The sequence below is a fragment of the Necator americanus genome, chromosome X (genome assembly GCF_031761385.1).
Source record: "Necator americanus strain Aroian chromosome X, whole genome shotgun sequence".
In the NCBI taxonomy this organism is placed as follows: domain Eukaryota; kingdom Metazoa; phylum Nematoda; class Chromadorea; order Rhabditida; family Ancylostomatidae; genus Necator; species Necator americanus.
Genome location: NC_087376.1, coordinates 26390246 through 26401965, shown reverse-complemented (window position 1 = coordinate 26401965; position 11720 = coordinate 26390246). Strand labels below are relative to the sequence as shown.

Below are 11720 nucleotides of genomic sequence, written 5' to 3'. Positions count from 1 at the left end.
TCGTCTGGCAACTCTATCCTCTTATCCAGGGTGCACTAAGGGTTAGCTATGCATTCTTTCCGACTCCGTTTTGCATTATGCACTTCATAATTGGTGAATTACTACAGCCTTCTTGTTTCCACTCTGAAAAGGCCGCGTTTACTTGCGATTGGTTATTCAGAAATAATTCCTTCGTGTCATACTTTTGTACTTTTCTTTTTCACGCCTTTTTCTTTTTCTTTCTTACTCTTTTGCTTTGTGCCAAAGTGGACTTTTTGTCAACAGTTCGTTGAAGTAAGTTGTAAATTTTTCCTGAGCATACCTAAACCTACGTCTTCTACTTTCGGCAATGGGAATGTCTGAATCTTGAAATGAATTGTGAAATGTTTCGTAAGTAGCTATGCCTACCAGCAAAATAGTTTTCTACCACGTTTTTCTGTATGTTGAATGAAATACACCATGTCATGTCCGAAATAGAGTTTCTGATTTTGCAACCTCCTTGTATAACGATTTCTTCTCGTCCATTGTAAAGTGCTTTAGGTGTCATATAACATCCGAGAGCTTGAATTTTGCGAATGTTAAATGTTTTTTTAAATTAAAAATAAGTTGCGCTTACGTTGTTGTTCATTTCATAATGAACGAACACAACATATACCTTACATTACGATACGATTCTGAAGCAACCCGTGATATCCTGAGATGTTTTTCAAATAAGCGTGCAGTCCAGCATTGATACGAAGATTATGAAGAGAGAGAAGCGAGTCTGGACAATGAGGAAGGTGGACGAACAAAATCAGCAGTCGCCAGAAACGAACTGCAATTTCATTTTGTAAACAAAGAAGAATTTGAACAAAGATATTCCAGAGAGAAAGAGTGATAATGTATAGAGAAGAAGGGATCCCTATTAAAATCGTTTTTCTGCCTTCTGTATGACTGTTGCTCTTTTGGATTATTTGAGTTCAAAATTGAATGCAGGCTTGAATGTAAGATCTGTAGGATGTGATAAAAATTTAGGAGTAGAAGTATGTACATAGGTTTGCCGTCCCACGAGAGCAACACGTAAGGTTTTTAGGCTTTTGAGTTAATAAAAGGGATAAAATTGGAGTGTTAGAAGCCGGAAATTGTGCATAGTATGCAGCTTGTCAAAATTAATATGCTTTTTTCTTGTCATCACATTGACGACTGAGCAATTTTTTACATGCTCGCCGCGTGAGAGGGTGCGTTTTTTTTTGCACGCCAACTCTCCGACTGTATCTTCGGACACTGTCCGGAAAAAGAAACTACTTTACTGTGAGACATTTGGCAACTCCTAATAAAGTATTCTTTAAGATGATATCCCCCAAAATCATCGGATATTGTTTCAGGCTACAAAAAAGTGTCCGGCTGCGCAGGACATTTGTCGTCTACGTGTGGGAGTAGGAAATTTACATGTACGTCCCGAACACAATTCTCGACAGGATGACCGATTCGAACACAGCGTCCACAGCGGACACGTTGCGACAGTGTGCAGATCGCAGGCTTCCCTTACCAGAAGTGTTGACCTGTTTATCGATAACTCATTCTATTATTACCTACTTTTGTTTTGGTCGCAATAAAGATTTAGAAAGTGGGTACTTGGATGTGTTGATGAGTACTGAGCAGGATTTCAAAACTAGTTATCGAGGATTGGTGGAAGATCCAACATTTAATTTAAAAAAACATTAGTAGTCAGCAATTTAGCTAACTACTACCTGTACAAAAAATTCTATTTCTGTTCCCCTTTTTGTGTCAATTTTTCCGCTTTTTTTTGCTTTTGTCCTGTTCATCTAATAATTGAAAATTTGGAAGATTTCAACACATTTTCTTTTTAGATTACTTCTGTGATTTTAGTAATTTTCAAATTTTAAATTCTTCTTTGAATTGAAAACAGAGCTTCAAATAGTTTTGTCGCACTTTATCATCAATTTTGACTGAAATATCTCAACATCCGTTCAAGGAGCATGTAGATAGACTCGCAAAATCTAAACTCCCTACCCCACTCGGAGCACAGTGTAGTACACGTCATCAAAACTCCGAAATCGAGCCAAAAGTTACGATACTATCCTTCAATTCCGAGATCATAGCCAGCAGAACATTAGAGGCATTTTGGATAACTGCTAAAATTCTAAAAATGAACAGAAACGATGAGTGCATTGCGATCACAAAGGAACTAGCCTCCTATCAATATCCAACTAGGTTTTGATCTACGGGGCCCTATAAAAACCCTTGTGAATCATGGTAGTGGTACTTGGTGGTCTGTTACGTTACCAAATTTCAGCAAACGAGGTAAGCGCTTGTCGTGTATGTGTTGTCCTTTGAGTTTGCTCATCTTGTGAGTGCTTTCTGGGTGATGAAGCGCTTGAGAGAATGAATCACTGATGATTTTGATTTTTCCAGACCCTGACGGAGGCGATAACGCCGGAATGTTAGCTGTTAGTTAATAAGGAAGATCGATGCCAATCTTGGCTACAGCTCAAGCAAATCAATCAATACTACATATTAAATCGTGCCAAGATTCAAGGACAGTCGAACATCAGCGCTAGCTCAACATCGTTTATTTCAGTCGTTTATTTCACGTAATCAATGGAGGCTTGAAGGAGTAGTCTGGTACGAAGTTATAATATGGATATGTTGGATTGTTGAATACTGGCATTAAGTATTCGTACATACAGACAAGGAACACTACACAGCTGGAGTACACGATAACAAATATCCACGCTTCTTGTTTGCTGAATGGATTTTCTACAGTGATATCCGGCGGCAATGAATATCTTTCTCTCGGCATCTGGAATATTAAAGATTTTTTTAGTGGTTCCAAAGGCAAACTTAGGATGAGTATATACGGTTGTTTCCTAGATATCTATATAACTTTTTGGTTCATCTGTAATTTTTCTAGGGATTTTTCCTTATCGTATCAAACGATATGTCTTGTAATAAACATTCCCTCAATCTACGCCAGGCCAGCGTATGGCCCAGCCAAAGTGACCTGAAGCTCGATGTAGCAACGTAAGCGGCTGCGTCGGAAGCGGTGCAGTCGAGCTGGGGTTGGGATCGGAGCGGGACATCGTTTGCGGCACTGGGACTGCAACGATGAGTAATGCCAGTGAGGGTCCCCTCGTTCCCTACCACTACGCTGCTTCGAGTGCTGCCGCATACGCATCGGTAACTGGATTCAGGTCGTTTTGGCATCAGCTGTACATACAATCATCGATCTACGCAATGTCTGCAAATACATTTCCGATCACAATTTTATGCGCTCTCACAAAATGAGTAGATTTGCGCGAACGCTGTCTTTAAACAGAAAATAAATGGTTTGACGTCCCATTGAGAAAAATTTGACTCTAAATGGTTTATTTATTTTTTAATTTAAAGTCATTTTTTATACACTCTCTTCTATAATGGAAGTGGAGAAGTATTTGTCAGGAGGGTGCAAAATAAATGAAGGGTTGAGGAAAGTGTTCGTCATTTACAGTGTACTCGACACCAAATGTGTCCGGAAGAACGGATTAACGCAATTCGCCTCCGACTGCGGCAGAGAAGTGTGTGTGTGTGTGTGTGTGTGTGTGTGTGTGTGTGTGTGTGTGTGTGTGTGTGTGTGTGTGTGTGTGTGTGTGTGTGTTTTGTGGCAGACTTGTCGCCTTCACCATGATGATCACTTTCTTCGCCGACGAGACGATAATGGACCTCTCCACATATTCTCTCCTAGTGAAAAATGGTACAGCTACATGTTTCATATTTTGTTTTTTTTTGTTTCTTATTCATGTTTTTTATTCCCCATGATCTAAATCAGCTTTTGAATTAATCAGGATTAATTCTAGAGGATTTGTTTCATGAAAAACACTTAGTTTGGCCTTGTCAGTGACTTCTAAATCTAAAAAGACATCTGAGAAGTTCTACATCAACAAGAATGAGAGAAATTGAAATATTCTAGCGTCCGTGTTTTGATTATGGGATCAATTTTCTATTTCACCAAAGTCACCATTTTTCCGAAAAGCGATTATGACAGCAGGAATCACGAAAGAAATGCCCACTTCTAAAAATGTTCTTTATCCAACAACAAAATATAAATGAATGTACCCTCAACCCAGCAAACTGACAGGAAAAATGTATGTGTGTTTCCCGACCTACTGCATGTTAAAGGAGTAAAAGAACTCTTTATTACAAAAAAGGTAATACGAGGAACGTTCCTATTGTTAATTATTGATAAGAACTGTTTGGTATGGCGAACGTAATCAAGGACCGTAATCGTAATTAAGGACGAGACCAATAAAATTCATTTCAATGAAGACTAATTTTTGTTTCTAACAACAGAGATATCTTATTGATTGTTGATTTCTGTTAAAGCGTCGTAGATGCCGATGATGGCAGAAAAAGCTAAGGATAAAGCAGTGAAAGCGTTAGGAATATAGTCTGCTCTGTTTGGTTCTGGTCTTGAGGGGTTACTGGGTCATTAATATGGTCCGTAAGCATTAATATCATCACGTTTAGCATACCTTTCGTTCACTGTAGAATATTCAAAACTTTTCCATTACCGTAATCATTTTTTTTTGAATGGCTGATACATCGACTCACTTCCAGAGAACGAAGCGGGAAGTCAAGCTGAATTTCTTCGGCATTTGGCGAACGATAATACGCGGCTCGACGACTGCGTTCTGTACGCGGTGCCCTCGCAGACGCAGAGTACATTTATAACAGTTTTTATTTAGTAAAAATATATTGTGAGATTGTAGACATGCAATGTCTGTGTATAATCGGTGCCAAATTTGTTTAAGAGGATGGTTCAATGTGGTTCGATTGAAACAGAGAAAAAGCGTGCGTTGCGGCTTATGCGTCGCGACCATCCGATTAAACACATTTGATGCCGACTATGGACTTAAGAAGGACGCTTGCAAGTGTGATTAACTACGATATGTTTTTTAAACAAATAAGTCGTAGTCTTTCATTCACAGAAATCCAACATGCACTGCTTACGCTGTAGAAGCACACAAATAGGGAAAAAAGAAGACATCTATCAAAATTTTAATTTTCTTTAAAAAGAAACCTATTATTTCGTTATTTATTTTATCGATTTGTTATTCTTTTTTTTAGCAAATTTATTACTTGATTCGCTCCATTTTACTATAGCTTCTCTTAAGAGTTTTTGAAGTTAGAAAGTGTAGGATGGGATTCCTTAGTTGCTAACTAATTTCTGATCAGATCAAATTAATCACAAGTGCAGAATTATTGAAAAAGTAGAAACGAAAAATTGAAAAATCCAAATTTCCACATCCTCTTGTCTGTCCAACTCCGATCCCCACTAGGTCACAAGAATCAAGAGGTCGCCAAAATTGGCAATCAAGCCAGCCTGGATTCTAGGATCTCCACACGTGCTGCTGACAGCCGTAACCTTGCATCGTCCATCGCGTAGGTGTTTGAGTTAGAGTGTGCAGTTAAATTCACAAATCTTCATCTGAGGGTTTGAAGCAACAATTTCAATAATGTTGTAGTAAGCGGTGATCAGGTCCAAGAAGACCAAGGTGTAGAACTTTGACTGATGTGACTAGCGAGTTTTTCGTTTTGTAATGAATAGAATTGGGCGAAATTCGAACCGTAAGAGTAATCGATGATGCTGATCACGAATATGCGTTGCATGCATACGAAATTTTCCAGCAATTATTCGATTTCATCAATAATTTGCGCTTTCGGTTCAAATCTACCGTACGTATAAGGTCTGCGAAATGAGAGGGTATTTAGATGCGCATTTTGGTTGTCGTGGGATCTCTCTTCACTCAATAATCAATAGTGTTGCCATTCGCCTATTTTTGCTAAATATAGGCCGTGAAAACTTAAGAGCTAATCTTTTCTATTAACATTCTACGCTATTTCTCTTACGCTGTTCACAATTTTTACATATGCTAGGAAATTTCCGAATTTCCTTGGATAATCTACCGCTATTTTTTTTGAAAGATAGATATGTAGTCGTTTTTTTAAGTAAGTGTTGCTATCTTTTATGTTATTTTAAATATGAATGCTAAAATTTCATTACGACTTTAGTTCTATCTGCTACGAGAGCACGGTCGGTAATTAATTAATTAATTAGTTAGTTAATAATGATACATTGAATTCAATTTTATAATGTATTGACTTATTGGAATTGACATCTTTCTAAAATCATTGTACCGTAGAGAAATCTGCAAAAAAATGAAACTGTTGTTTTATTGTGTTAGGTAAGTTTTCAACTGGAGCAGTGCTGGAGGTGCAAAGTGAAGTGTAGAACAGAGGAAAAGATGTGCGTCGCGGCAGACGCGTCGCACCTATTCACTTGAACACGTACATCAGCAATCATACGTATGTTGCTCCGAGTAACCGCAATACATATCGGCTGCTCCGAATTAAATTGTTGTCCATGAGGAGCAATAGAGATAAGAGAGATTAAAGGCAGCACACCACGAATTCGACATAGCGAGGAAAACCGCTGGACAAGCCGGAGATGGGGTTGTAGATTGCGGGATGAAAGGTGGTTTCACTCACCTCTTTTTGATCATTGTAGGAAAGAAAACTGCATGAAAGTCTTCGTTTTTCACGAGATTACAGCTGCAACGCTCTATCCTTGCACACGCGCCGCATCCAGCTGCGCAGCGGTGGAAAGCCAGTGAGTTCTCCTCGATTGAATATTCAAGTGAAGCCAATCAATAGGCTGCTGAAGGGACTGAATCGTTTACATAGAACATCGTACTAAGGTTATTAAAGAGGTCCCATACAATTTTTGTAGGACGATTAGAGAGAGGTGAACAGAACCACCCCTGAAAACCACAACTCCCGTAACCCACAATCTCATCTCTAGCTTTTCCCGCGGATTTCTACACCAAATCAGATTCATGGTATACTGGCTTTAAGTTTGACCGTTATGCCGGGTACACTGGACATGGGTGACGTGTAAAATTATGCAGACAACGAAATACCAGCTGATGAGTACTACGCTTATGAGGAACAACATAATTACTGTCGCCTACATTTATTTATTTTATTTTGTGGCGTTTCTGCCTCATTTTGAAGTTGCACACAAGTATAGTTGTTGAATTTTCTTTTCTTGCAAACTTGACTATGCATGACGTAGCAAAAAGGTAACCAAACGGAAATTTTGTGATGTGATACAATCGCATGTTCAACCTTTTCAGATGACTTCAGTCGCTTGTGGCAATCATAGGTTTATCGAGCTATCTGCTACATTTCAAATAATTCATTCAATTGTATCGTATTTTTTTTCAAGATTTTCTAAGTTCCTTTAAATTTATATGCTATGGTTCATGGTTGTTCTTAAAATTAGTTAGAAAATCCCTTTAATATAGTTGGATCAAAACGACATGAAGCATGGACGGTTGTGTAAGCGAGTGCGCTCGAAGCGGTGCTGTGGAGTGTAGCTGTAGGGACTGTGTAAGGATCCTCGGTACCGCCACCCATCTCTGCAGTTCACCATGGTCCCACCTCGATTCCAAACGCTGTGTCTACCGTGCCGCTCCGAGCGCATCCGCTTAAACTTCATTTCGTTTCATGTCGTTTTAATCCGACTATATGCTTGGGAAATGTTGAAAGAAAGCAATTTTGTTGCCACGGAATGGCGGCAGGTGAGAGTTCTCCCATATCATGACAAAGAAAAAACTGCGAGCGAGCGAAATAAGATAGAAAAGAAAGGCGTTAACTTATGTCAACACTAACGTTACCATTCACTACACAGGAGGACGATCCAAAAAAGTGTTTACGTTGCCTCTATGTTCCTCTCTTATGTGTTTTTTTTTTCGTTTTTGTCACGTTATTCTTGAAACGATTGCCTTATGATACTGTAAAGACCAAGGCAACCAGAAACAGGGTAGAAACAAGATGAGAGAAGAAAGATTATTCAAAGGCATCACCTCACGAATCTCAGGTGGTGCAGATTTCAGGTGGAGTATTCGTATACGAGATGGGAGACTATGGAGAGGGGGGTGATTCCGTCCATTTCTTCCTAATTGCCGTAAAAAAACGGCACAAGGCTGGCGCCCTCCAGTCGATTTCCCTGTAGAAAATAATGCGCCAGAACGCTTGAAGCCGCATCTTCCGGGCCGTTTTTTTGCGGCTATTAGGAAGAAATGGACAGAATCACCACCTCTCCGTAGACTCCCATCCCGTATACGAATACTCCACCTGAAATCTGCACCATCTCAGATTCGTGGGGTGATGCCTTCAGGAGTTACAATGGTAAGGGGCATGCGCGTATTTCATACGTCACTCTCCCTTCAGACGAATTCTTTTGTTTCTTTACCATATAATTAGTTAGATGGCAATTTTCTGTAAACATTGAAAATGACATCCGAAGGAAAAGTATTTCAAGAGTTCAACAAGATAAATGTTAGTGAATTCACCACAATCCTATAACTAAAGAAATTTGATAGATTAAAGATAGTCAAAAGCATAATAATACCTCGTTGGCGGTCGATAGAGCAGTTGGCAAATACGACAGTAGCTGGAAGCGACCGTGACGACCGGTTGCCTCAAAGGATTACCTACGAAAGTAAATACAGAATAAAGGGGACTAACTCTAAGTAGACGCGATCTTCGTTTTTTCGGTCTTATTCCTAGAGTACATGGGAATCGAAGTAACGAGAAACTAGTGACACATATATCCTGGAGTAGTGTTCAGTACGAGTAAACAACGAATTCGCACTTGACAAGTGTGAAGTGATCTTGTTGTCAATATTTAGCATCATATTTAAACAGAGACCTTCTCAAATTTCATTGTAGAACATTTTTTTTGTATTACAGCAGTTAACAGCTCGTTAACAGCATGTGTACAATATAATTAATAATATAAAATAATATAACATATGTAATAATTAATAGTATATAATATAATATAATTGTAATTTATCTTCGATTTAATTAAAAAGGTGAAATATCCACAACTTCAATTTTCAATAACTTGAACTTGCTGAAAAAGTTCTGACAGTACTTAAAGGCATCACCCCACGAATCTGAGGTGGTGCAGATGTCAGGTGGAGTATTCTTATGAGGTATAGTAGATCATGGAGAGGAGGGTGATTCCGTCCATTCCTTTCTAATTGCCGTAAAAAACGGCCCGGAAGATGCGGCGCCGCACAAGGCTGGCGCACTCCAGTTGAACTCCCTGTAGAAAATAGTGCGCCAGAACGCCTGAAGCTGTATCTTCCGGGCCGTTTTTTACAGCAATTAGGAAGAAATGGACGGAATCACCTTCCTCTCAATAATCTACTATCCCGTATACGAATGCTCCACCTGAAATCCGTACCACCTCAGATTCGTGGAGTGATGCCTTTAATCGGAACCTAAACATCTTGTTTATTCTAATCTCCACTACAAGAGACCGGGACACTCGACAAGGAACACAAGTGCAAAAAGCTTTTAAAAAGTAAGAACAAACAAACGGAGAAATTCATTCCTTCAAAAAAATGGACATGCTACTTGGAAACCACACTGCCACAGTAGACGCCAAAGGTATTCATGTGGTTGAGTGCGATGACTGCATGCACCGCAACGCATACAGGTATTTCTCAGCTTGACAGACACTCCCACTTTCTGTCCGGCACAAATTGATTACATGCTCCAGTAGTAATATTAATAGTAATAACAATACTAATAATGATGGTAAGTTGGTTGGTAGAACTGCGGATACGAAGCTTCAATCGATCGTGCAGCCACAGCCGAACCTCTTTCTGACGCTACACCAACCCGGTAGCGACGACAGTAAGGTGGTGCATAATAAGCACTAATAAATGATAGCAATGATGATAATGCATAATAAATAACACAATAACAAGGAAACAATAAATATTGGTAAGAAGAGTAAAATTTCTAACTACAATATATGTAATGCCAAATGCAATATCACAAGTTTCATTACGAGTTAAAGAAGAATAACTTTGGTGAAGAATAAAAACAAAGGTCAAAGATGAAATGCCAGCCTTTGACGATACACCTAAGGTGTGGCAATAAGCGTTTTATGGGGATCTTTCAAATTATTTAGGATATTTTTGTGGTTATAACAAAGAGTTGTTCTGGACGCCTTGTCAATCAGTAGATTAAGAAAATATATCTCCACTAAGCGGGAGTAGATGGTTATCTTCTGTACAAATGAAATTAAATTAAAGAATCAAATAGCGAATTTTTGAAAGGATGGACTGCGGAGTACGACGCAGTCCATCCTTTCAGAAATTCTTTGTACACAAGATTTTAGAAAACTGGGCACATTTAACACAGCTGTGGAAGTAGATGTCAAAAATGATAATATTGTTTTTTGGACAAATATTTGGATATCGTAGACGGAATCTAGCGAATTTGTATTAAAAAAGCATCTGTAACCGTGTTTAGAAAACGGTTTTAATAGATGTCGTGAATCCGTAGCGAAGAGGGGTAGTTTCCGATTAGACATTTTGTTGCACTTCCGAAGAGTACTTTTGGGAATTTTTTTTATGGCAGACTTTATTCATTTGAAATTTTATTTGATGGCAGAATTCAAAAAAGCTGTGGAAAAAAGTAAAGCAACTGGATTGGTGTTACATGAAATTCGCTTTCTTTGTTATTATAATTACATTAATAATAATAATTATTATTATTATCATTATTGTTATTGTTATTATTATTATTATTATTATTATTATTATTATTATTATTATTATTATTATTATTATTATTATTATTATTATTGATGTTATTATTGCGATCATCGTATTGATTTTTGATGGGCTGTGACGACATTGTTAAATAACTTTATTGGCCAACTTTTCGGCAAAATTGCCTTCCTCAGAGCCTGAAATAGGCGATTCAATTCACAATTTAAGTGAAAAAAACCTCTTCACAACTAAAAAAAAATGAACTCCATGCCTACTTTTCCAATCACCAACTTAACGACTGCACTAAATACTCACCTTGAATCGGATACGCCTAACATGGACCGCTGACTGATCGATCACGAAAGCAAATAGTTCGAATGTCCTATTCGGATCAAATGAACTATACGAGGTATGGTGCGAGTCCCCGCGTTATCGACAGACATTCGCGCTTGCGACTCATTTTAGAGTTGTTAGCTTGGATCCAAAATTACTCCAACGATTTTTGAGCTAACGTTTCTGATTCGTGGGGAAAAATTTGGACCACGATTTCAAAATCGACTCCGCCGTGTTTATGTGCTCTGTGGGCACGTAAAGGTGTCCATTCTCGTAACCTCGATTCACGTGCTCTTTGATGCGGACATATAACGGCCCTGCCGTTTCACCAACATACCCGTGGCCACAGTTCGTGCAAGAAATCAGGTAGATTACACCGCATCTCTAGCAGTTTCATGGTCTACCTGTGAGACAAATAACGTTGTGTTGAACAAATGGTATCGTACAAACGATTTCGAGCTAGCTGACGTTTCAAATTCTTCGGTGGTATTTTAAAGACCGAAACTGAGCTATTTAAGTCTGGTCTCCTCAGATACCGCTAAATGGCAATTAATGGTGCTTATTTCATCGGAGATATAAGGAAAGCAGAGAGGCATCCTATCTCTGTTGGGATTTCTATTTGCCGTGCTTGTACACTTCAGTACCGCCTTGTTTCAAGCGTTCTGATTTCGTAACGATTAGATACAGCAATTTTGCGAGCCAAAGTTAACAAACATCTTGTGACGGAACATGTCGTTAATCACAGCTCTCTTCATTTCAAATGGATGAGCAGAGAGAAAGTGAACCAAG

The 11720-nt window shown here is 38.7% G+C and overlaps 1 protein-coding gene across 2 annotated transcripts; it reads right to left on the bottom strand.

Moving 5' to 3' along the window:
- Positions 1-2569: 2569 nt before the first annotated feature.
- On the bottom strand, positions 2570-11328 carry RB195_025583 (uncharacterized protein; the record flags this gene model as incomplete). Of its 2 annotated transcripts, XM_064213798.1 has the most annotated exons (3): positions 2570-2782; positions 8435-8503; positions 11269-11328. In XM_064213798.1, 3 exons carry the CDS (start codon positions 11326-11328, stop codon positions 2570-2572), a joined length of 342 nt encoding a protein of 113 aa, XP_064069679.1. The 2 variants fall into 2 exon arrangements, with proteins under 2 accessions (XP_064069679.1, XP_013303222.2); XM_013447768.2 differs by lacking the exons at positions 8435-8503; positions 11269-11328 and adding an exon at positions 4570-4683.
- Between the last annotated feature and the right edge of the window lie 392 nt (positions 11329-11720).